The sequence below is a fragment of the Anabrus simplex genome, chromosome 4 (genome assembly GCF_040414725.1).
Source record: "Anabrus simplex isolate iqAnaSimp1 chromosome 4, ASM4041472v1, whole genome shotgun sequence".
Taxonomy (NCBI): domain Eukaryota; kingdom Metazoa; phylum Arthropoda; class Insecta; order Orthoptera; family Tettigoniidae; genus Anabrus; species Anabrus simplex.
Window position 1 is genome coordinate 74490625 of NC_090268.1, and position 26466 is coordinate 74517090.

General features: G+C 41.9%; 1 protein-coding gene across 1 annotated transcript; it reads right to left on the minus strand.

Moving 5' to 3' along the window:
• On the minus strand, positions 1-26169 carry LOC136872417 (ejaculatory bulb-specific protein 3). Its single transcript, XM_067146236.2, has 2 exons — positions 25932-26169; positions 1-532 (listed from the first exon to the last, which is right to left on the minus strand). The coding sequence occupies exons 1-2, from the start codon at positions 26122-26124 to the stop codon at positions 339-341; spliced, it is 387 nt and encodes a 128-aa protein (XP_067002337.1). The 5' UTR covers positions 26125-26169; the 3' UTR covers positions 1-338.
• Between the last annotated feature and the right edge of the window lie 297 nt (positions 26170-26466).

Here is a 26466-nt window from a genome sequence, read left to right on the forward strand (position 1 = left end):
TTTTTACACAAAGCAATAATGTGAACTCATATTTGCTTGTAAAGAATATTAGATGGTATTTGTAAACAACTGAAGACATCCTAGGTGTTGAGGGTCAAGACTGGCTGTGGACATGTTCTTGAGTAATGCGGGTCACCTTGAGTAGGAAAACCTCTCTCTCTGGCGACATTCACATTCTGTGTGGCCTTAACTCTTAGGAGGTGTTTTAGATTATGTAGAGGCTCATGCCAACCTTGTTTTAGAGTTATCAACTGACCCTCTCCTTGACATTGCAAGAACTTATCTTAAACCTATATCGGTGTGATACCCGTCAGTAATATTAAATAATACGAAGAAAGTTAGGCCTTGGCTGCCTTGGACAGGAGAGACTCGTAATTCTTCTTGTACTCGCCCTGTGGGTCGTATTTCTTGCTCAAATTATCCCAATCACTCTTGCGGTTCGTCATCAAGTGTCTGATGACTTTTTCAGTCGCCTGCTTCTGCTTCTCATTACACTTGGAGCAGCCTGTCTTCAGAGCGTCGGGCAGCGTCTCTGTAACAAGAATACAATCTAATAAGTACCTTTGCATGGTAAGTTCAACGGACAGCTAGCTGCTATCTAATGTTTGTTTAAATGCTGGTTCAAATTTTCCCGTTTTTCACTTCGGAAATTAATATTTATTATAATAAATGATTATTATAACACATGGAGAATTAAAATGTTCAAAATTCATTTGAAAGAAAATAAATTATTTTAACTAATCTATATTAAAAGCATAAATATATTCGTTGCTCTGAAAAAAAAATACAAATTTTCTGTGAAATGCTTTCAGCTCCTTAGTGGTATCCCCGACCTAAAGTCTTACGCTCCAGGACACTGCCCTTGAGGCGGTAGAGGTGAGAACTCTCGCTGAGTTCGAGGGAAAAACCAACCCTGGAGGGTAAACGGATTAAGAAAGAGAGAGAGAAAATACATTTTAAAATTAAAAGAATAGAATGAAAATAATAATTCACATTACAAAGAAAACCACGATATACGGTATAGAATTAAAGATCATTGAAAATAGACGTATTTTCTGTCACAATTCAGCATAAATCACTTCGGAATGCTTTTTTCCTTTTTTCTTTTTTTAATCCAGTTACCCTCCAGGGTTGGTTTTTCCCTCGGACTCAGGGAGTGATACAACCTTTATAGCCTCAAGGACAGTGTCCTGGAACGTGATACTTTGGGTCTGGGGTTACAAGTGGGGAGGAGGACCAGGACCTCACCCAGGCGGCCTCGTTCAGGGGCTTTGTCGGGGGATGGAAATATTGGAAGGGACAGGCAAGGAAGAGGGAATGAAACAGCTGTGGCCTTAAATTAGGGGCAATCCTGGCATATGCCTGGGAGAGAAGTGGGAAACCATGGAAAACCACTTGGAGGACGGCTGAGGTGGGAATCAAAGCCCCCTCTACTCATTTGACCTCCTCAGGCTGAGTGGACCCATTCCAGCCCTCGTAAGACTTTTCAAATTTCGTGGCAGAGCCGGGAATCGAACCCGGGCCTCCGGGGATGGCAGCTAATCACAGTAACCACTACAACACAGAGGCAGACAGGCTACCCCTACACCACGGGGCCGGCATGTGTAATATAATCAGAGAAAAATTAGAACGGAAATATAGGGAAGGTAGGAACGTACAGGATGCATATACCTAGTGGTAAGTATATTCATGAGGTGGTAGGGTATCAAAGACTCTATGAACTTCCAAGAAATTTCTCATAAGATAGGGATATACATAAATCATAACTGAAATACTTTAGTATTTTAATTTGACTCTATCTCAGCCACCTACGCATCAATTTCGACATCCCGAGCTCATGCCATACGATTATTATTATTATTATTATTATTATTATTATTATTATTATTATTATTATTATTATTATTATTATTATTATTATTATTACGGAGTTATCCCTGAAAGGCAGAGGTGAAAGAAGGTGCGGGCTGGAATGGGTCTAACTACAAGCCTTAAAGAATTAAAATTTAAATAAATGTTATATTTTCAACAGATAACAACATTTAACAATTTTCACTAGGTGAAATAACAAAGAAAATCAGGTACAATGCAACTTTACAACAGAAAGCACCAGATAAGGGGTCTTTACAAATTCTGGGCTACGAGCCCAAATTCATCCATTCTTGAGCTCTCAGCTCACAACCACAAAATACCAAAGGGCAGAACGCCCCTAATTACATGGAGCACTAGCTCCCAGTAATCAAAATGTCACACCTCCCCGAGGCACCTTTCAAAATACCAAAAAGAGCTGACCCGCTCTCGATCTTTCAAGCCTATTAAGAGGCCATAAACGGACTTTACACTAAACTGCCCTTAAGGCATACTTATAAATAAACAAGGGTAACCTGTACCCATTCTACCTGGGCCTTAGTGGACAAATACTAGGTTAATAAAAACGGCCCAAAACGCAAAAGGAATGGAGGTGTGAATTAGCACTCCTAAATACACATTTTAAAACCTAAGTGGCTCTCGGCCGATTACACAGGGGCTAATCCCAAGCTAGGGAGGTGACTCGTATGAGAAAACTTTAACAGATTAAGAAAGAGTAGAAACGGTCACGAGAACGTAGGCAACTCAATTTCAAAATAAAGGGGAGCTCGAGAGGGAAAAGCACTCTCTATCCCCGAATTACAGTTCAAGTTATGTGAAGTTTTTACAAGGATTGAAAAAGGCTTACATATTTAAAGATATAGGTTACATATTAAAGGTTTCGAACCTTCCTCGCGAGTTAAACTGCTGAGCTTGCACGAAATTAAGATGTTAAAAGGCCATTACCTTTTGAAGAGCTGCTGCCTGAAGAACGAGGCGCTTCCCGCCCCCTGCTACATATTCACACACTGAGAAGATGTTATACGAATGGCCCGGAGACAAGAAAATCAGAAGTTTTTATACCCTCGTGGAAAGTTCGAGACCTTTCATGAATGATAACAACCCGCCCTCAAACTTTTATTGGCTACAGTACACAGTTACATACAAAATTGGAGAAGAAAGCCCCGATTGGCCGAAAATTAATTACAGAAATTCCTGATTGGCTACATTCAAAACAGGCGGAAAGAAAGGATTAATATTGCCAACCCACAAATGACAGAACAAAATTTAGTAAAGAGAAAACTTATGAATACAAAATTTCTCCAAGAAAATTCATTCCTTCACACCAGAGCGCATTATCATAGTTTTTGGTAGAGACATCTGTTGGAGAATGTCCACACTTTTTGATCAATGAAAAACAAAAGCAAATCAAAAACACACAGTGACATCTTCTGATAAACAGTAGAGTTAGTTCAGTTGTTAAAGTTCAGGGTTTCTCCAGTAGAGAGGTAAGTTAAGGCGGAACATTCAAATATGCGGCGTATAGGTGTACCAACCGGTACAATTATTATTATTATTATTATTATTATTATTATTATTATTATTATTATTATTATTATTATTATTATGCATTACAAAAACCATCTGCATGTATTTGTAATGTATCCAGTTACTGGTCATCCCTACGCTGCACCGCAAGGTTATAACCTGCACTTGACGAGATTATAACAAAACTGGCTGATGTACCCGTGATTCGCTATGGAATTCTACATTGTATACAGAATTCTAGGTAAAGTAGTGTACAGTACACGTTGTGAGTTAAGATTTTATTAAATTGCATAGCTCTTAGCGCCATACGTCGTTTCTCATGTGAAGATAGGGTTAGGGAATTTTAATTGTAACGGTGAATTGAATGGCGATAGGAATAATTTACCAAGGGAGATGGTTGATGAATTTCCAACTTCTCTGAAATCATTTAAGAAAATACTAGGTAAACAACAGATATGGAATCTGCCACCTGGACGAAAGCCCTAAATACAGGGTCAGTGGTCATTGTCTCGAGCTCTCTTGGATACAGAATAGCCGTAGCGCAGTAAATTTCCTGGTCAGAGCTCCATTACTTGTTTCAGGAACACAGTTCTTGCCAGAGCAAAGTCCCGAAGCTTCCGCACATGAACATTGACGTGCAAGTTGTTATGAGCTCTGTCGCTGCCGGCTCCAACCAGATATGATACTTACACAGTGAAAGTGAGTTTAGTGAAAGTGGACTGGTAGCAAACGAGGAAGTGTCCTGAGCTGCAAATATTGCTCCATTTCAGACTCACTCTTTTTAACGAAACTCAGGGACACTGTCAGTTATCCGTTGGCCTTTGTTCGATCATTTGTCGTTAGCTTTTGGCACGTTAAGGAACTTGCGTGCGATAGAATTCCTACCCCACCTCCAAGGTTATCTTAATATCTAGATTAATTAACGGGACGTGAAAACTGTATCATTACTAACTGTTGTGTTTTTTTAGTGTAGCAATGATGCCATCTAGTGGAGACAAGTGGGAGCAGAAAACAAAAAAGCCAGTCAGAGTGATGCTATTGTTGACTAAGCTCTCCGGACATTGTTGGTCTTTTTTTCTTCCACCTCGGTGATATTAATGAAATTAGAAATAAAAGATAAATTCGCTAATACTGTATCTCTATTAGCATAGACCGTAAGGCCTGTGTGAAAATGAATATCCACAGCATGTTTCCAGTCATTCGACCGGGTCAGGAATGAAATGATGAATGAATGAATGAATGAATGAAGCCCCCATCTAGCAGCGAGGGTAGGAATTGTGCCTGTCGCACTCCACTGGAGCAATGGATAATGACTGACAGATGAAACGAAATCATATTGGAGAGTGTCGCTCGAAAGAAAGATGACAGGGTAAACGGGGGTACTCGGAGAAAAACCTGTCCTGCCTCCGCTTTGTCCAGCACAAATCATACATGAAAAAACCGGAATTTGAACCACGGAACCCAGCTGTGAGACATCGTTGTGCTGCCGCCTGAGCCATGGAGGTTCTCGTAAGGTCTATGTTTGAGGCATAAAATATCGAAAATATGATTTTCTATTATTGATGCTTTGAACACTTTCCAGAAATGTTTGGGAGTTTGTAAAAGTGTAATAATAGTGACTATTTCTGTTTGTATTTGTACAGTATTTTACACAACAGTTATTGGTTTTCAGTGCATTAAGGGGGAAATTTTGCAATTTCTATTTTGGTCCCTTAATTTTGCTACGCCGACCCCGCGGTGTAGGGGTAGCGTGTCTGCCTCTTACGCGGAGGACCCAGGTTCGATTTCCGGCCAGGTCAGGTATTTTTACCTGGATCTGAGGGCTGGTTCGAGGTTCACTCAGCCTGCGTGATTAGAATTGAGGAGCTAACTGATGGTGATATGGTGGCCCCGGTCTAGGAAGCCAAGAATACCGGCCGAGGGGATTTGTCCTGATGGCCACGTGGCACCTCATAATCTGCAGGTCTTCGGGCTGAGCAGCGGTCGCTTGGTAGGCCATGGCTCTTAGGGGCTGTTGCGCCATTGGCGGGGGGGGGGGTATTTTTCTACACCACTTTTTAGTAATCAAAGTACATAATAGCCTAATATACTTGTATACCGAGTTCTGAGAGGTGGAGTTATTTTCCCGTGATGTGGAAACAAACGAACAAACAAACAAACAAACAAACAAACAAACAAACAAACAAACAAACAAACAAACAAACAAACAAACAAACAAACATTGCTGAATCGACTTTCCAATTTTTTGTTCTAATCTGATATAAAAAGTGAAGTATGATGCAAGTTTATTATATAGATTCGGATATTTATTCTAAAGTGCATCTTCATTCCCTAAAGGCGGGTAAGTGATGGCCGAGTGGCGTAGTGATTGCCTTACCCCCCCTCCCCATATGGCCGCGGCTCGAATTCTCTCAATAAATGTGGGATTTTTGAAATGAAGAGAATGCTGTGAGATTGGACGTAAAAGGACACATTTCTGGAAAATTCTATTCATAACTTTTCAAGCATAATCTAACGTCGTTATCATTAATTCTGAACTTTATGCTAAGGAACTTATGATGAGTTATTTTCGTGTATAAATTGATATGTTGAAACAAATATTAATAAGAATATACCTTTCAGAATTAAAATTAATTCCTTGAAAATGTGCAAATATATGCTATAATATAAAATATCAAATTAATCCAAACAACAAAATGTTATAAAAAATAAAGTACAATTTACTTAAATATGCATCCCGTAAACATTCTTGGACAAAATTTAAACTTTTCGAGGTATTTTCTAGACTTAAATAATCTATGACGTTACAGGCTCACCATCCGGCAGGCATTTTGTAATCGTGAGTGGCAATGCAACCAGAGTAGTGGAACCTGTTTCTCCTCACCGCACGAACAAATTGAGTTCATTTGCCTCATTCTCCAACAGCTGTGATGCATCAGCATACTGAGGTTTGCATATCTATTCCACGTGGAGTGAGCATTGTCATATTTCAGTGTCGTTAAAGGAGTTTGTAGCCGTGTTCAGAACAACTACTGTTTTGGAGTTCATCGTATTTCAGAACTGTTCAATTCCATAGGACAAATAAGAGTGAGATACGAATTGTCTTTCATTTAGATCTTCGTTATCAACCACTTGATTGCAAGAACATATACCCGGGTGGTATACCTGCTCGAAGTAACCCCACAGGAAGAAGTCAGTGGCGTTAGATCGGGTGATCTGGCGGGCCAGTGAACGGGTCCTCCCCTTCCTATCCATTTATGTGGATAATAATAATAATAATAATAATAATAATAATAATAATAATAATAATAATAATTTCGTGTGGCTATTTCTAGCAGAGTGCAGCCCTTGTAAGGCAGACCCTCCGGTGAGGGTGGGCGGCATCTGCCATGTGTAGGTAACTGCGTGTTATTGTGGTGGAGGATAGTGTTATGTGTGGAGTGTGAGTTGCAGGGATGTTGGGGACAGCACAAACACCCAGCCCCCGGGCCACTGGAATTAACCAATGAAGGTTAAAATCTCCGTCCCGGCCGGGAATCGAACCCGGGACCCTCTGAACCGAAGGCCAGTACGCTGACCATTCAGCCAACGAGTCGGACTATTTGCATATAAAGCATGGAGATGGTTTCGGACGATTACTGATCCGTGAGGTGTGGCCCCGTCCTGTTGAAACCACATTCGTAATCGCTCGCGCAGCGCTACGTTCTAACGGTGCGAGTTCATTTTGAAGAAAATGAAGGTAGCGTGCTACCATTAGATGTCCTTGAAGAAATATGGTCCGGTGAGATAGTCACCCAAGACCCCACACCAGACATTTGCTCCCAACTGAACTTGAAATGGGCCCTATCTTACCCAATGGGATTCTCCGCGCTCCAATAATGCATATGGAATATTTACGACGCCATCATTGTGAAATCGTGATTCGCCTGAAAACAGGACTCTTGACAAAAAGGCTGCAGTATTGGTCACACTGCGTGATGCCCATTGAAAAAAGAACCTCTAGTGCCGGGCTGAGTGGCTCAGACGGTTGAGGCGCTGGTCTTCTGACCCCAACTTGGCAGGTTCGATCCTGGCTCAGTCTGGTGGCATTTGAAGGTGCTCAAATACGTCAGCCTCGTGTCGGTAGATTTACTGGCACGTAAAAGAACTCCTGCGGGACTAAATTCCGGCACCTCGGCGTCTCCGAAAACCGTAAAACAAGTTAGTGGGACGTAAAGCAAATAACATCATGAAATATATTGTTAACAGTATACGCATAAATGATGACCGGCTGATGTTTATCTGTTGAGCAAATGTCCGTCTACTAATATAAGATTTGTTCTGGACATATACAAAACAGCCTCTTCATTTGGATCAGACGTTACAGGAGCATCTCTAACTGAAGGTACCTTTCCAAGTGTCCCAGTTGACCGCAATCTTCGTTCAACGTTTCGGTACGTATTGGTAGTCAGTAGTTTCCTGTCAGGAAGACGCTCGTGATAGAGACGTTGTGACTGGACTGCGGTCTGCCTTGTTTCCCCATAAATGAGCAACATATCAACGTACTCGTCACTGGAATACATCGTGTGTGAGTGAATACGTGCTGTAATGTGACCTGGTAAGTGTGTATAAACATCGTGTGTCCGTTAAAACGGGGCAAGATCATTCGGTCAAAAACAGAAAAGAAAAACATGCAGTAGGTTGGAATCGACAACTTGTGTCAACGGCCCTCGACCGAATTAGGCACAATGACTATGAATGACTGTAAGGATGCTAAAGGATTACTACTAAAGTATGGCGGTTCCGCATCGAAAGTTAATATCTGTGTCAAAGTCTTCAATAATGGTTTACAGTGTTCATTTAACTTTTTACCATTACGGGATAAGTGGCATAGGCCTACATATTAATTCGACCCTACTTTCTCCATAAATTATTAACAATTCAACGTTCTATTCACAAAAGTACATCTTGAGGAAATGAATAAGTGCCGTGACATGAACTGATCATTGTGGATTATTACTTTTGTGCGTTAAACTCGAGAGGTTATGGATTCGAATCCCATGAAAATGGTTTTCCTTGGTTTCCCATTTTCACCGTACAGGGTGTCAATAGACGAAATTAACTATATATATTGGAAAGAAGGAGCCTCCTTGGCTCACACGGCAGCGCGTCGGCCTCTCACCACTGGATACCGTGGTTCAAATCCCAGTCACTTGATGTGAGATTTGTGCTTGACAAAGCGGAGGCGGGTACTCCGGTTTTCCCTGTCATCTTTCATTCCAGAAACACTCTCCATTTTCATTTCATAGCATCCATCAGGTGGTGCAGTGGTTAGTGTGATTAGCTGCTACCCCCGGAGGCCCGGGTTCGATTCCCGGCTCTGCCACGAAAGTTGAAATGTGGTACGAGGGCTGAAACGGGGCCCACGGTACATTAATAAAAGACCAAGGTCGATTTCGTTCCCAATCCTTCCCCCACGCATCCTTACGGGAAAGACGCCAAATAAGAGCGCACTCCCTAAAACCAATAGAAAAAATGATTATTATTGTATCTCCGCTCAAACGGAGTTCCTCTGTCGTTCCGGGGCCGATGACCTTCGATGTTAGGCCCCTTAAAACAACAAGCATCATCATCAGCACCTCTGTCGTTCAAGAAAATTTGCTTATCCTGGACTCGACCACTACGCTGACGATATTCACACACACCTTCTACTCCAGCCCTTAACCGTTTCACCCACGAAGTCAACATACGGTTGCTCGTTGGGGGTTTAGTACTTAAGTGTGGCCGTTCCACCTCGAACGTTAATATCCGTGTTAAAGTCTTCAGTGATGGTTTGCAGAGTTCATTTAACTTCTTTACATTACAGAGCACGTGGCATAACCTATTAATTCGATCGTATTACAGGGATCTGTATTATTTTAAGGCACAATAAATCACGTGTTTGCAGAATGGTCCTTGGTATTTCGCGTGGAATTGTGCATGGTAGTTTTTTCTTTGCTAGGTTCATGGATCAATTTACATTGATGACATACAGGTAGTGGAGAGCCTTATCGACCGTAAGGAGGAACTTCAAGTTATTTGGTGTTCATAAAAATAATCATAAGAATCATTAGGTTATACACGTTATTTGGGTTGCCTATCTCCGATCAAATAAGGGGCGAGAACCCGGTATAAGCCACGAAGTCAACATACGGTTGCTCGTTGGGGGTTTAGTACTTAAGTGTGGCCGTTCCACCTCGGACGTTAATATCCGTGTCAAAGTCTTCAGTGATGGTTTGCAGAGTTCATTTAACTTCTTTACATTACAGAGCACGTGGCATAACCTATTAATTCGATCGTATTACGGGGATCTGTGTTATTTCAAGGCACAATAAATCACGTGTTTGCAGAATGGTCCTTGGTATTTCGCGTGGAATTGTGCATGGTGGTTTTTCCTTTGCTAGGTTCATAGATCAATTTACATTGATGACATACAGGTAGGGGAGAGCCTTATCGACCGTAAGGAGGTACTTCAAGTTATTTGGTGTTCATAAAAATCATCATAAGAATCATTAGGTTATACACGTTATTTGGGTTGCCTATCTCCGATCAAATAAGGGGCGAGAACCCGGTATAAAGAAAAGTGGCAACAACGCATCTGTAAGTGATGGGGACCCGGCTGCCCGAAGTGCTGCTCGTTAGCGAGGATAGTGTACTAGTAATAACAGAACATGAAAGTGGAAAACTACATTACGGAAATAACTGGACCCAGAATATAGCCGCAAGTATCAGAACGGTTAAAGAAGGGAATGTTTCGCTGCGTAGTTCAAACTAGACAATGATAATTGGGATGGATACAAGACGACGTAGTTACAGTAATACAAACACATTATTTCACAACACTTCTTGAAATACCGAGTGAGTGTCCGCCTGGTTTGAGGCACGTAGCTGTCAGCTTGCATTTAGGAGATAGTGGGTTCGAATCCCACTGTCGGCAATCTTGAAGATGGTTATCCGTGGTTTCCCATTTTCACACCGGACAAATGGTGGGGTTCTATCTGAATTAAGGCCACGGCCACTTTCTTCCCGCTCCTAACCCTTTCCTATCATATCGTCGCCAGGCCTGTGTGTGTAGGAGTGACATCGTCGCCGACTTCTCGCCAATGTGGCAGTGGAACCCAAGTAAATGCATTTGTGATTTTTGGATCAAAATTCACGTCTCTGTGGTTCGGATTTCACGTAAAACTACAGGTCCCGCGGCTATGATCGTGCTAACAGTCGAACCTAGGTCATGACAACTCTTTTTTTTATTTCCGTACAGGGTGTCAATAGACGAAATTAACTACAAATATTGGAAAGAAGGAGCCTCCTTGGCTCACACGGCAGCGCGTCGGCTTCTCACCACTGGATACCGTGGTTCAAATCCCAGTCACTTGATGTGAGATTTGTGCTTGACAAAGCGGAGGCGGGTACTCGGGTTTTCCCTGTCATCTTTCATTCCAGAAACACTCTCCATTTTCATTTCATAGCATCGATCAGGTGGTGTAGTGGTTAGTGTGATTAGCTGCCACCCCCGGAGGCCCGGGTTCGATTCCCGGCCCTGCCACGAAAGTTGAAATGTGGTACGAGGGCTGAAACGGGGCCCACTCAGCCTCGGGATGTCAACTGAGTAGAGGTGGGTTCGATTCCCACCTCAGCCATCCTGGAAATTGTTTTCCGAGGTTTCCCACTTCTCCTCCAGGCAAATGTCAGGATGGTACCTAACTTACGGCCACGCCTGTTTCCTTCCCTCTTCCTTGTCTATCCCTTTCAATCTTCCCATCCCCCCGCAAGGCCCCTGTTCAGCATAGCAGGTGAGGCCGCCTGGGCGAGGTACTGGTCATTCTCCCCAGTTGTATCCACCTACCCGATGTCTGAAGCTGCAGGACACTGCCCTTGAGGCGGTAGAGGTGAGATCCCTCGCTGAATTGAAGGGAAAACCAACCCTGGAGGGTAAACAGATTAAGAAGAAGAAGAAGCATCTATCAGTCATTAATAAATCACTTTGGGAGTGGCGACCCCATCGTACTAATAGCCTATATATATATGCTTCACTCATTACATCCCTGATGCGGTCAATGGCTGGAGAACAGGTTGTAGGTTTTCATTTTCACTGGAAAGTATATTACATGACCTTCGTGATGTTGCCACCTCATGGGGTATGGATGCAGGAATATGGTGAACGGGACAAGGTGAAATATAACATTTGTGAAATCATTGTTTTATTCTCGTACGACCTGTTTGACAGCATTTGTAGACGTGTCATCTCTTAACGATGGTCGATTCATGTTGATGGTTAACATCTTTCAGAGTAGTCGCGTAAGTTGTTCATGGTTCGTTACCATCCATGGGGAAGACGGCTGCATACCTTACCCTGTGGCGCTAAAGTCTATGAAGGATCTTGGCCAGCTCCACGGCAGTCTTCCCGTCTTTCCTGCGCCCGCCTTCTCCAAGATCCGACTCCAAGCATCCTGAGATCCTCCTCCACGTCGTCCAGCCAGCGCTCTTTCGGTCGCCCTTGGCTTCTCTTTCCACCAGGTGGCCCATGGAACACCTGACGCACTATTCTTGACCCAGGCATTCGCTCGACATGTCCAAGCCACCGGATCCGGGAGCTCTTCACCTCTGCGACTCCATACAGATCTTAAATCTCCTTGTTAGTACGGAGGCGCCACTCTCCACGTTCACAAACGGGCCCACAGGTCTTACGGAGTACCTTTCTCTCCCACCTTTTTAACAACTCCTCACTCATCCTAGTCATCACCCACGTTTCACACCCGTGTGTGACAACAGATCGAATAATCGTCTCATAGATGGTTTTCTTACAGTTGCGTGACAGCGTTCTTCCATCGGCTGCATGCGGTTTGTTAATACGCGCTACTTCACAAAGACATGCGGTTAAAATACCCTGCATGTTGTCAGAGCAATTCCTACGCAATGGCTTCTTTAGTTTAGGAATACGATCAACGTCACAAGGACTCAGATTGGGGAGTACGGAGGGTATGGCAAGACCTCCCATCCCCACCGCTGTGAACAGTCGGTAACTGCGTATGTTGTGTGCGTTCTAGCGTTGCATTATAGAATTATAGAACAGTTCTGGACGTCTCCCGCGCGCAACACGACGCAGAAATGACAGGGTAATATTGTGCATTTACAGTTCGTCGTGAGGAACTGGATGATACACTAAAACACCTTGATTGTTGTATGCCTAGATTATCATTAGCTTTGTGGTAGATGGACTTCGTCGTGCCTTACGTCTCTGTTGTAATAATAATAATAATAATAAAAATAATAATAATAATAATCGTATGGCCTCAGCTACCGTGTGCAGACATTTCAATTTGACGCCATCTGGCTGTCTGCTCGTCAATTTCGACGTTCCGTTTTACTCTACGCCCCCACTAGATGGCAGGCCGAGTAAACCGAAACTCTCTTGGGCGTCTATGGCTGAGATTTAATTAATTTTGTCGGGTAAACACCAAATGTGTCACCAGAGATCTTTTACATGCCGACATCGTACGGCATGGAGTGTCGAATGGACTTTTTTCCGCCCTTCAAAAATCCGACTACCTCTGCCGGGTTTGAACCCGCTATCTTGGGATCCGGAGGCCGACACTCTACCGCTGATGTACGATGACACAATTCCCTTAAATGTCGCTGTAATTCCTGTTGGGCATGCTCTTGTCCATGTTTCATCAATGGCAATGATGCGGATCACCGAACCGTTTCTTACACGGTGGAATCCTTCCCGATTGATGGGACACGTCTCACATAGCGCCTACTTCTGTACTTCCGTTAATTGATGTGGCACCCACTTTGAAACAATCTTCTGTAAATTTAAGTCCTGCCGTAGAATTCGGCGCACTGAGGAATACTAGTATGCTGGCCAGTTCGATCACAGCCACCGATACATTATTGTTAGCTGACACAGGACATCCACTGCGAGGCAGGTCGGCAATTTACTCTCTTCCCTGTTTTAAGGTCCTTATCCACCTTGCCACTGTACGATAGGGTATATAGCACGATTACCCAATGGTTGTCGTAACTCTACAACAGGGCCTCTCAAACTCCCAAAATCTCACACGTGCAAATCGAGGCGCAAGAGCTCCGTGCACTGTGCATCGGTTCCACTCGGCTCGGCTTGGACCAACGCTTCGTCTCTGGGCTACTCGGCTAAGCTCGGCTCAACTCGGCTCGGATTTGGAGTGCTACGGAGCAAGTGAGGAAGAGGGAGACAGGGGGAGCGAGCGAGACAGGCGTGGGGAAAGAGGGAGACAGCGTTATTGCTCCAAATCGAGGAGTGGGGGTCTGCACTCTGGGCAACCAAGCGAAGTCATCTTTTGCACCGTGCACAGTGCATGCACCAGGCGCATGCACCCTGAAAGGTCCTGCTCTACATGAAATTCTCGTGCACTGTAGCCGCGGAGAGAGGCTGAACGCTGTTTACCTTTGGTTACCTCCATTACGCACAGGTGTCAACAGACGACTGATATCGGGAAAGTGATATTGTCCAGACCGGTGCACTGGTGGTAACATTGCGTAGGTCATGTAACGTCATTTTCAAGGCATATAATTATTTTAGTGCGTTGGCACACTGTCGAGAAAATTTAAGAAAATGTTGCTACGACTTATGAATCGACCTACGAACACGCCTGCTTTCTTAGTAATTCATTGTCCGACTCGCTGGCTGAATGGTCAGCTTACTAGCCTTCGGTTCAGAGGGTCCTGGGTTCTATTCCCGGCCGGGTCGGGGATTTTAACCTTCATTGGTTAATCCCAGTGGCCCGGGGGCTGGGTGTTTGTGCTGTCCCCAACATCCCTGCAACTCACACACCACACATAACACTATCCTCCACCACAATAACACGCAATTACCTACACATGGCAGATGCCGCCCACCCTCATCGGAGGGTCTGTCTTACAAGGGCTGCGCTCGTCTAGAAATAGCCACACGACATTATATTATTATTAGTGATTCACTTTCGCAAGTCACGTGCTTTATTACTGAAAATATCTTACAAGTAACTAGTTAAACGCTAAGTGTAACGATGGCGTAGGATTCAAACCTAACACCTCCAGAATTTTAGCTCATGGCAACATTACTCGTATCTCGTAGCCAAACTGTTCCATCGTATGTTTTAGAGAGAGAGAGAACTTGGACACGGGCGGAGAAAATTATCGTGGGTGTGGAACCTTTGACGGTTGTTAGATATCCATGATACGGCAACTCAATAATAATAATAATAATAATAATAATAATAATAATAATAATAATAATAATAATAATAATAATAATAATAATAATTCTCAGAGCGAACAATGACAGGTTCACCAAAAGGATTCTCAACCTTGCTCTCTCAATGAAAGTCAAGAACTACTGGCTTAATGAAATAGAAAAAGACCTTCAGGAAATTGGCATTCCACGGGAAATTATTCAAGATCGACTATAATTCAAAAAAGCAGTCAACAACCATCATTTTGCTGAGAAAATGAATGCCAGGATCAATAAATCATGGGCTGCAGAACGGAGGAAAATGTTTAGTGCCCTAATGAAGAAATTTTGGGAGAAGGAAAAAGTCAACGTCAGCTAAATAAGTTCTATCGCGTTCTACAGATGGGCATAATGCTGTAAAATAATAATAATAATAATAATAATAATAATAATAATAATAATAATAATAATAATAATAATAATAATAATAATAATAATAATAATAATATCCAATGGTTGTAGCCGTGTTGAAACACAGAATCCCGTGAGATCTCCAAAGTTAAGCAACATTGGGCGTGGTCAAGATTTGGATGGGTTGCCACGCGCTGTTGGTGGGGGGTAAGGGAATGGAGGAGCGGAAATGAATTAGCCACTCTACCGTACGTAAACTCCGGCTCAAGCACACCTCTGCGGAGGTTCGGACCTGCCTTCAGGCATAATACACCCTTACCTTTTCATAATAATCTATAGGGTCAGCTATCTTGTGCACTCATTTTAGTCTGAAGAGATTTAGGCTGACTTCGAGTCAATTTCTACGTATCGCCTTACTCTACTAAATGATTGAACTGGAACTCTTTTGGGCGATCTATGACTGAGTTTTAATTAATTATATCGGGAAAACACCAAATGCACCATCAACGATATTTTACATCCCGGCATCGTATGCCACATGGTGATGATAAGCACGATATGATAACTATCATTGTGGTAGGGATAGCGGGGAGGATAGGAATTGTGCCAGCTGCCGAAACCTGTCGCACTCCTCTGGGGCAATGATTAGAAACTGACAGATGAAATGAAGTAACATAGAATTGGAGAGTGTTGTTAGAATGAAATATGACAAGGAAAACCGGAGTACCCGGAGAAAAACCTGTTCCGCCTCCGCTTTGTCCAGCACAAATCTCACATGGAATTACCGGGATTTTAACCACGGAACCCAGCAATGAAAGGCCAGCTGAGCCACGGAGGCTCAGTGTAATACTGTGATTGTGAGTAATCAACAGCAGTCATTTTTAGTTTACCAAAGGCAGTCCCACGCTCGGTAAGATAATAAAGATGTGTACTGTAGATGGAACAATCTTGAATGAAATGATCAGATTAAAACAAACCTAGAGAATGGTTGGATACACAATAAAATCTTTGTTTGTTATATGTTTGTAGATAACCTCCGAACTTCATAGGCAGCAAGGTGAGAAATGATGTAGTTTGCCATATCTTTCCTCGTTCAACCAAAGAGAATGATTACAACACCACAAATCCTACTAGTATTAACCCTTCATGGCATTCTCAAGCACTATTCACCACTAGAAAATGTGAACCTGACCTATTCAGCACACATAATCAAAGAAAGTAGACAGTCCTTTTGCGTAAATTATGAATATGTTGGTCTACGAGTATGTGTTGTTGAAGCCCGAACGTTATGGGGAAAGAGAGGAATTTACGAGACTTTCTATAAAAGGTGTTGTGGGAGGACGAGGAAATGTTGCATCTCTGTCTTACAGGTTCTTTGAGAGCAGAAGGAGTTGAAGGTGTACTAAGGATGATTCAGCGGCTGAAAAATAATGATAAAACTACACAGGATGTGACGGAAATATGGTAGAGCTATGAGCCGTGTCCGAAGACACGAGTAAGGCAGATTTCTCAATACAAGAAGGATCACCCCGAAGAATATCTCATATCGTGTCATAGTCACGCTGAAAAATCCAGTGTGTACTGGATGGGATTCGAACCTTTGTCATTGGATGAGAAGTGAGCAACGATGACGCAGACTATCACGTTTCCGCTGAAATGAAGCAAAACATACTGGCGTCCCACTTTGCTTGTAAAACAGTTACCTCGGGGAGAAGAAGAGAGTAGTGTTACAACACAGGCCAGGTGACTCCTGGAAGCAGAGAAAGTGCGCGCATAACCAGCGGCCATTCACCCGAGAAAGATCACTTTCACTGCCCTCTCTGCTCTGATAGACTGGACACACGCACCGTCCACAAGAAGAAATTATTCTCTAAAGATTCTACGATCAACAGGACTTCCAATTTGAGCGACATTCTCAAGTCATGAATCTAAACTATGTTGAATAATGCTGGGGGAAGAGAAACGCGATGTCAGAACACTATCATTGACCCACCCTTCCAACAACATGTTCTTAAGCCTTTAATCTAAATTTCCAGCATATTTTTGAAGTTAAGAAGCACTGAAATTAGTTTCCAATCAGCTAATCTTAAAAGTGGTATAACCTGCGTAGTAAGCTGTCACGTTCTTGTGCCTGTCATAAGAGGCAACTGAAAGGGGCCCCAGGGGCTCTTAACTTTAGAGTGTGGGTTGGCGACCACTGGGCCCTTAACGGAGTCCTGACATTGTTTCCACTTACTTGTGCCAGACTCCTCACTTTCATCTATCCTACCCGACCTCCCTTGGTCAACTCATATTCTTTTCCGAGCCCGATGGTATTAGAGAATTCGAGGCCTAGGTCGTTTTTAATTTTCACGCCCTTGTCTTCCTTTGGCCAACACCTTCATTTTTCGAAGTGTTGGACCCCTTCTATTTTTCTCTCTGATTAATTATGTAGAGGATGGTTGCCTAGTTGTACTACCTCTTAAAACAGTAATCACCACCACCACTGTCACATTCTTGGACCGGAATGTGACGGGCGAACTTTTATAAAACACAACTCAGTGGAAAATATTCTAAACGTTTTCAGTGCAAGGGGAATGAAATGACGTTGGAAACGCAGGACAGTGTCAAAAAGTAAACTGAAAACCTCACAATAGTTTGGAATACGATATTTAGAATAAGGTGTCCTCAATGAAGCCATCTATGACTTCTATTAAGCAACATTTAACTGAATATTAATGCTGAAGTAGAAATTTTGGTTCTTTAAAAAAAAAAAAAAATAAATAAAAATGAATTTATGCATTTTAGAATCACCAGAATGGTCCGCCTCTGTGGTGTAGTGGTTAGCGTGATTAGATGCCACCCCTGGAGGTCCGGGTTCGATTCCCGGCTCTGCCACGAAATTTGAAAAGTGGTATGAGGGCTGGAACGGGGTCCACTCAGCCTCGGGAGGTCAACTGAGTAGAGGTGGGTTCGATTCCCACCTCAGCCATCCTGGAAGTGGTTTTCCGTGGTTTCCCACTTCTCCTACAGGCAAATGCCGGGATGGTACTTAACATAAGGCCACGGCCGCTTCCTTCCCACTTCCTTGCCTATCCCATCCAATCTTCCTATCCCTCCACAAGGCCCCTGTTCAGCATAGCAGGTGAGGCCGCCTGGGCGAGGTACTGGTCATTCTCCCCAGTTGTACCCCAGACCCAAAGTCTGAAACTCCAGGACACTGCCCTTGAGGCGGTAGAGGTGGGATCCCTCGCTGAGTCCGAGGGAAAAACCGATCCTGGAGGGTAAACAGATTAAGAAGGAGAAGAATAATCACCAGAATACATTTACGGAACTGTTCCAGATAGATATAAATATATCTTATGGCTGGGGGTCACCTGAAATGGGCAATACAAAGTGTGTGACGCGATGTTACCTAGCAACCGTGCAGGCTGTGATGTGAAGTAGTTATAGCCTTCTCTATGTCTCTCAGTCAAGGCCAGCCATGATGTTGGTGGTCTACCAGCTCCTCGCTTGTCTTCCCTCTTTCCTTGTATTATGAGTTGTAGAAGCCCGTAGAGCTTCGTAGAACATGGCCTAAACAAGCTTTTTTCCTGGCTTTGATGATGTTTGGCAGCTCATACTCATCTCTATCTCTTCTTATAATACTTCATTATTGGTTACAAAATCTGCTCAGGCTATTCTGAGCATTCTCCTATGAAGCCACATTTCAAAGGCCTTTAATCTCTTCTTTTTTTTTTGAAAATAAAATGAACATAAATATGTATTTCAGTAAAACTCAAATTGATAATGATTAATGTAAACTCATATTGATAATGATTAATGTAAACTCATATTGATAATGATTAATGTAAACTCATATTGATAACGATTAATGTAAACTCATATTGATAACGATTAACGTAAACTCAAATTGATAACGATTAATGTAAACTCATATTGATAACGATTAATGTAAACTGAAATTGATAACGATTAATGTAAACTGAAATTGATAACGATTAATGTAAACTCAATTTGATAATGATTAATGTAAACTCATATTGATAACGATTAATGTAAACTCATATTGATAACGATTAACGTGTTTGCATCTCACGAATCGTTTTCGACAGAGATATATATGGAAATGTGGAGTGGACAAGCGGAGGATTCAGTGCATCAAAAGGGGAAAACTGACACAGGGCCTGCGAAACTACCACGAATGGAATGGTGTCTTTAGATTTTGATGATATAGAGTAGCTTAACGTACCACTAACACATTGAAGGTTTTCGGCGATGTATGGACAGGAAAGGAAACAGCCGTGGAAGGAAGCGGCCGTGGCCTTAATTAAGGTACAGCCCGAGCATTTGCCTGGTTTGAACATCTTTAATAAAGGGTGGGATACTCGTATAGATTTAGCCATTACAATTTTTGTCGTAAAGGTCCTTGGAAGATGTTTGTGATTTTTACAATTACGATTAAAGTGAGAAATAAGTAGTTTAATAATATTTAAATAATTAAGTGATTAGGTTTATTATAAAGTTTAATAAGGTGAGGTGTAGCTTCCGTATTTAAAATACTGGTTGTTAGATCAGTAGATATTAGGTCCATATTTTTTGTAAGCATATTTCAAAAAATACGCATTTGTAATTGATGAAATTACGACAAGATGCACATTTTTGAAATTTTCGGTGACGCCAAATTTTGGAAAAATGTAAAGATTTTCAAAATTTGATTGAATTAAATAGGGTTGATTGAAGTTAGTAATAGTTTTGAAATTACCTGAGATTTCCAAATTTTTGGATGGAGGCTAAATTTAAGATTTAATTTAATTTAGTTGATAAGTCTTAGTAACAATTTTTGGTCAGTTACAATCGTATTATATATATGTAATATTAATAACATATAGAAAAGGTACATTAATTCATAATAGCTTATTGAAATACAATCCCCCGATAATGTTAACAACATATATATTTGAGAGAGAAAAAGAGGATCTTCATTTCTTTTGTATTCATCATCATTTCGGATTCGACGCTGCCGCATGATATTGACACTTTTTTGACGTAGGTAGTGTTATTATTATATATTTCTATTTATTGATGAGGAAGACAATCTGTTTATTTAGTATATAAGTACATTTGACTTCCAATCAAAAAGATTGATAATTCAAACCACAGAAAACCATCTTCAGGGCTGCCAACGGTAGGATTAGAACCCACCATCTCCGGAATGCAAGCTCACAGCTACGTGATCCTAACAGCACGATCTACTCGCTCGGTGTGTTGACAAACTCCATCAGCGCCAAACAGAATCACCTTCCCTGCTGAGGACGGTCGCATGGAAATCGGTTGAAAGGGCTCTAACGTTATAATTGTTATCCTTATAAAACAATACTAGAATCAGTTTAATTTTGTAAAAAGTTTTACTTGTCTTGCATATAACCTTCGTTACTGACTATTAATTATTTTAAAGGCCTTCTGAGTCCAAATTGGCAGGTTCGATTCTGGTTTAGCCCGGTAGTATTTGAAGGTACTCAAATACATCACCCTCGTGTCGGTAGATTTACTGAAATGTTAAAGAACTCCTGCGGGACAAAATTCCGGCACTTCCGCGTCTCCGAAAACCGTGATAAGTAGTTAGTGTGACGTAAAACCAATAACATTATTATTATTATTTGCGTATGGTTCGTATCCCACTATCGGCAGCCCTGAAAATGGTTTTCCGTGGTTTCCCCATTTTCACACCAGGCAAATGCTGGGGCTGTACCTTAATTAAGGCCACGGCCGCTTCCTTCCAACTCCTAGGCCCTTCCTATCCCCATCGTCGCCATAAGACCTATCTGTGTCGGGGCGACGTAAAGCCCCTAGCAAAAAAAAAAATTGCGTATGGACCCTGTTGGATTACGCATTACATTTATGATTCGTCTTTCTGACAGACCATATTACTTTCATTATTTCGCTGTGTGCCTTTTTCTTTCTTCTGACCACTTATTATTATTATTATTATTATTATTATTATTATTATTATTATTATTATTATTATTATTATTATTATTAATTCTTTTAAAGCAAAAGCAAGCTTGTAGTTTTCCATGAATGTTGATATCATGTCTTCTCTCAATCAATACGAGTATATTGTAATTATTTATTGCTCTTCTAGAAGCTATAATAATCATGGCTGGCACAATCACTGGACTGACTTCACACGCATCGAGTATTTGAGGTTGTTGTTGCCTAAAATGAATCAGTAGCTGTAATAAATACGACAATACGGCGTATTCACTGCGTAAAATCTTTCCTAATATCAGTATTTTAGCATAACTGTGAAGCAAGAACTACAGACCATTAAACGAGCTCCATGCACGTGCAATACCCATTGTCTCAGTCGAGTTGCTAAAATACACATTATTGGAATGTCTATAAAACCAAGAGAAACAATGGCTTATTGGATATGTTTACAATTTGAGGTATGTTAGATCAATTCTATGGGTGGAAGGTAGTTCACTAACAGTTTTTCAAAGCAATATTAACTTTAATATTGAGATTAAATTAAATAAATAAAACGGATAAACGTGTGGCAATATTATAGTTTGATCGAGAATTTGAACTCTTACTCCCGAGGTGATCGATCTGACTCAAGGATCGCCCACTGAACTTCCAGCTTGAGAGACATATTTGGTAACCACGGGCGCTCAGCTCAGTCTGAAATTGCTCTCAGTTACTTGTGTAAGACTCCTTTCGGTATTAGAGACAATCCTGAGCTGTGACCTTACAACGCAAGGTTACTACATGCGTCAACGACCTCCCTCCTCAGCTCCCAAAAGTATGATAGTTCTTGGAGCACCCGAGACCTGTTTCTGCTCCACTGCTCTAAGAGCACGCACTACAGTCCGAAAACTCAGACATTAAGTAGTTACGGATCCACTTCGAAAACACCTTCTTGTGTCCCACAAAAATTAGAATATATTTGTGGAATTTTGCCCTGTGTTTTTGTTGAACCCCGTGTCTCTGTCAGATTATAGAGTGGATGTTCCTCAGTAAAATTTAAGACGTAGTTAAGCAGTGGTTTCTGAGCTGCAGAGATATGAAGTGTTCGCTTGTGAACGAGCAGAATATCAACAACTGTCACCACTTGAAAGTTGTTGAAAGTTGGTAGTTGGTCTGCGTGAGAGTGGTTTATCTGCTAGCTACAGATGCAAGTATTGGCCGGAATGCGCCTGCGGTACAACGTGTATGACAGCAGTGGTCGAATGAAGGGATAAAAGGTAGGAAACCTGAGAGAGGACCAACTGAACGGAAATCATTCGCATGTCCCAGACAGACCCCTGAGGAACAGCAGCGGATGTTCGAGCTGCTGTCGCACCACACGTTGCGCGACAAACAACTGGTAATTGTTTGCGTGCAGCTAGCTTACGGCGTCGTGTTACTGCAGCAAGTGTTCCACTGCTCACCCCCCCCTCCCCCACAGACACACGCATACACGCACAATATCTGTGTGTTGGCGCCGGAAACGGTCACCCTGCACCGTCGAGAAGGTGTACTTTTCAGTGATGAATCGCGCTTTGGACTTGGCAGAATTGGTCATCATAATTGCAGACAGCGTACCGGCGAGAGGCGCTACGCCGAACTTATTGTCGAGATGCACACGGGACCAACCCCAGGCTTTACAGTCTGGAGATCTATTGGCTATAACGTGAAATTGCCATGAGGGCACAATGACTACTCGACAGTATGTGGACAGGGTTGTCAATTCAATGGTTGTCCCTCTGATGGTGGCCGTTGCAAGGTGGATCTTTCAACAGGTTAGTGACCGCCCTAACACTGTAGACATCTCCAGGAACGTTCTCCAAGGCATTACGCTTTTAAAGTGGCCCACTTAAGCCCTACTGGACATGTGTGAGGTATGATGGTAGACGACTGTACAACTTCACTTTGCTAGCCGGAACAGTGGACGACTGACCGTCGCGGTGCAGAAAGCATTGGCCGCAGTTCCGCAGGGCCTTACCGACTTCATGCAGCGTAGTATTAAGTATTGTTTGGGATGGGCACACCCTGTACTGACGGATGTCCACATCTATCATCGCATCACTGCCTCATATCCATCTGCCATCCTCACTTGGGGCTTTGCACTCACACCCCTTCAATGGTGCAGTAATTTCCATTTTAATCAGCTTACATCCCACCACATAGGGATGGCGTAGGGAAAGAGATCTGTCCTAATCTGTTCTAATGTTGAAGACGGTACACACATATCCTGACCCCGAGCCAGAGGAATTAATCAATGAAGGTTGAAATCCCTGACTGAGCTTGGAATCGAACCGAGGGCCCCTTGAACCTAAGATCAGAATATTAACTAATTAGCCCTGGAGCCGGACTGCTGGCGTCTGCTCAAATCCTTAAATAACTTAATATTACAAGTGCAGTCGAGTATAATTCTTCTTCTACCGCATTTCCCACACCTGTGGGGTGGCGGGTGCGAACTGTGTAGCACATGTGGATTTGACTCTGTTTAACAGCCTGATTCCCTTCCCGACGCCAACCCTATGTGGAGGGATGTAATCCCCATTGCGTCTTTCTGTGGTGGTTGGTAGTGTAGTGTGTTGTATTAACATGAAGAGGAGAGTAATGGGACAAACAGAAACACCCAGTCCCCGAGCCAGAAGAATTAATCAGACGCGATTAAAATCCCCGAACCGCCCGGGAATTGAATCCGGGACCATCGGAAACGAAGGCCTCAACGCTTACCATTCGACGAAGGAATTGTCACAGTCAGGTATAACAGCTCAAAAAATAGAGTGAATGAATAATACTGTACGTTTCTCGCGATTAATATTCTGTCAGACTTAATTTTAATTATTAACAAAGAGTAGGCTACTTCATCTTCCATGTCGATACAAATCCTTTAGATACCCACAACAACCATTATTTCTGTAAACTGAATTGTTTCTGAGAAAAGAAAAAAGTACGTGCAAGAAACTTGAGCAATACTGTGGGCTCATTATCTTTTAAGTGACGGTATATTTGTGTCCTCATATTCTTCGAGGTGGTGCAGCTTTTTCCAGTCACATTCCCACCGGAAACGAGCTTGCATGTACCGTATTAACCACATACCTGCTATCCTGCCAGTATTATCTGTGGCAGTAAAGGGAATCAAACTCAGGCGTGCGACGAGGGCAGCTCGTTATTATGTTAATCACCACAGTGACAATAATAACGTTTGTCAGACATGTTTCATCACATCCAGGTGCATTGGGCACATTAAGGCCCAAAAAACTAATCAACAATAACATTTTGCCTGGTTTGAAAATGAAAAACCACGGAAAACCATCTTTAGGGCTGCCGACAATGGGTTTCGAACCCACTACCTTTCGAATACTGGATACTGGCCGCACTTAAGCGACTGCAGCTCAATCACAATAACACTTCGCAGACTGGCTGTTATTAAATATTTCTGCGTCTTCTCCTACCACTCCTCTCCACTAGATAGCATTACTTATGCAACTGTAAAAGAACAAACCTCTCTTTGATGAGCACAACGGCTCATACTGCTGTAAGATTGTACCTCTCACTTAAAATTCAATGTATTCCCACGAAAAACAATATCTAAATAATAGGTTACATTGTCTAATTATTAAGCCAGTTTAATTAATTGGAAAGCCGGGCAGAGCGCTGACCTTCTGAGCCTTATTTGGCAGACTCAGTCCAGTGGTATTTGAAGGTGCTCAAATACATCAGCCTCATGTCGGTAGATTTTCTGGCACGTTAAAGAACTCCTACGGGACAAAATTCCGGCAATGCGATATCTCCGAAAACCGTGAAAGTAGTTAATGGAACTTAAAATCCGTAACAACAGCATAATAATAATAATAATAATAATAATAATAATATTAATTGATTGATTGATTGATTGATTGATTGATTGATTGATTGATTGATTGATTGATTGATTGATTGATTGATTGATTGATTGATTGATTGATTGATTGATTGATTGATTGATTGATTGATTGATTGATTGATTGATTGATTGATTGATTGATAACCGTTCTTTTGAATATACATCATGAGTAAGATAACTTCGTGAAATGAAATATATTTCGCGTGACGTGTTATAAAATTGTAAGTGTTTGTCTGCATCAAGTATTATGTAATAATAATAATAATAATAATAATAATAATAATAATAATAATAATAATGACGTTGTATGTATATACAGTATGTATGTTGGGTATTCAGATCGAAGGTTGGTTTCATCCTCCACAGCTCGACCAACAGCTGTCATAGACAACCTAGGTGTCACTGAAGAGGCATACTAGAGAAATGAGAAGTGAGGTAGTTTTCAATAATAATAATAATAATAATAATAATAATAATAATAATAATAATAATAATAATAATAATAATAATAATAATAATAAACACGACATTCCCTGTTTGTATGAACGTTGCATAAAACACTAGATGTTAACCTCAATATCACAATAAGAACATAGAATGAGTAAATTTAAATCTTGATTCTGGAATTCAGAGATTAAGAATTATCAAAATTTCAATGGGATGGGTGTATCTGCATGATGTGACACAGTTTTCTGATGTGTGAAACTTCAGGTGAAATTTTCAAGCGAGATACTTTTTAGGTTCACCATGGATAAAACAACCACTAGTACGTTAATGGAAAACATATCATAAACCTGATGACGATCAGTGACACGAAGGTCTTTCAAATTAAATATATTTAACTTTATTCCATATTTAATTTTTAATTTTTCTTCAAAGTTTCCCTTCAAGCTGCTCGCGTAGCCTTCTTAAAGTCTCAGGCTTACCCCTACACTTTGATAACTACTGGTCTAATATATTGCGCTGTCATAAGGCACTCGCCGGCTACCAGAAGGTCGATAAAATACTGGCCGGTTGGTGATCATAGCTCTTTAAGAATTTGCTGTTACTTACTCTTGAGTTCACGGCCTTCCTGAGTGCAAGGACCCTCCTCCATGAGGCAGCGGATGTAGTTGGTAAGAATGCGGCCATTGGCTAGGATGCGATCGATGTCCACATTGTCGAATTTGTTGGTGTACTTCTCTTCGGCCGCCCAGGTTGCAGCCACGGCTACCAGAACGAGCAGGAAGAAACTTGCGGACCTCATGACGGCGAGTCTGTATGAACATGGCGAGCCTGCTGCGAGTGGCCACCTTTATATCCACCGGCGACCTACTTGCGGGTATCGCGGGGGAGCGGTGAAACTCCCTGACAAAAGGAAATCCCGGTAGAAAGTACTGTACCTCCACCAGCTGACAGGGGTCAATGTTAACATTTCTTTACCCAAAACTGTAAAATCCATGACTCATTAGGAAATATACATATTATTTGGTAAAAACTTTCACGGCCTGTTAGGGAAATAACACAATATGCTAACAAAATCAGGAAATTCTCAATGCAATGACCACTAGTGTGAGAAACTATACCCTAAGTGCTGAACTTACTTTCA

What these genes read in the sequence shown, in the direction of transcription:
- LOC136872417 (XM_067146236.2), bottom strand. Translation starts at nt 26,124, where the DNA reads ATGAGGTCCGCAAGTTTCTTCCTGCTCGTTCTGGTAGCCGTGGCTGCA. An exon ending in GGAAGGCCGTGAACTCAAGA is followed by an intron (nt 533 to 25,931) that starts GTAAGTAACAGC and finishes TTCTTGTTACAG; the next exon opens with AGACGCTGCCCGACGCTCTG.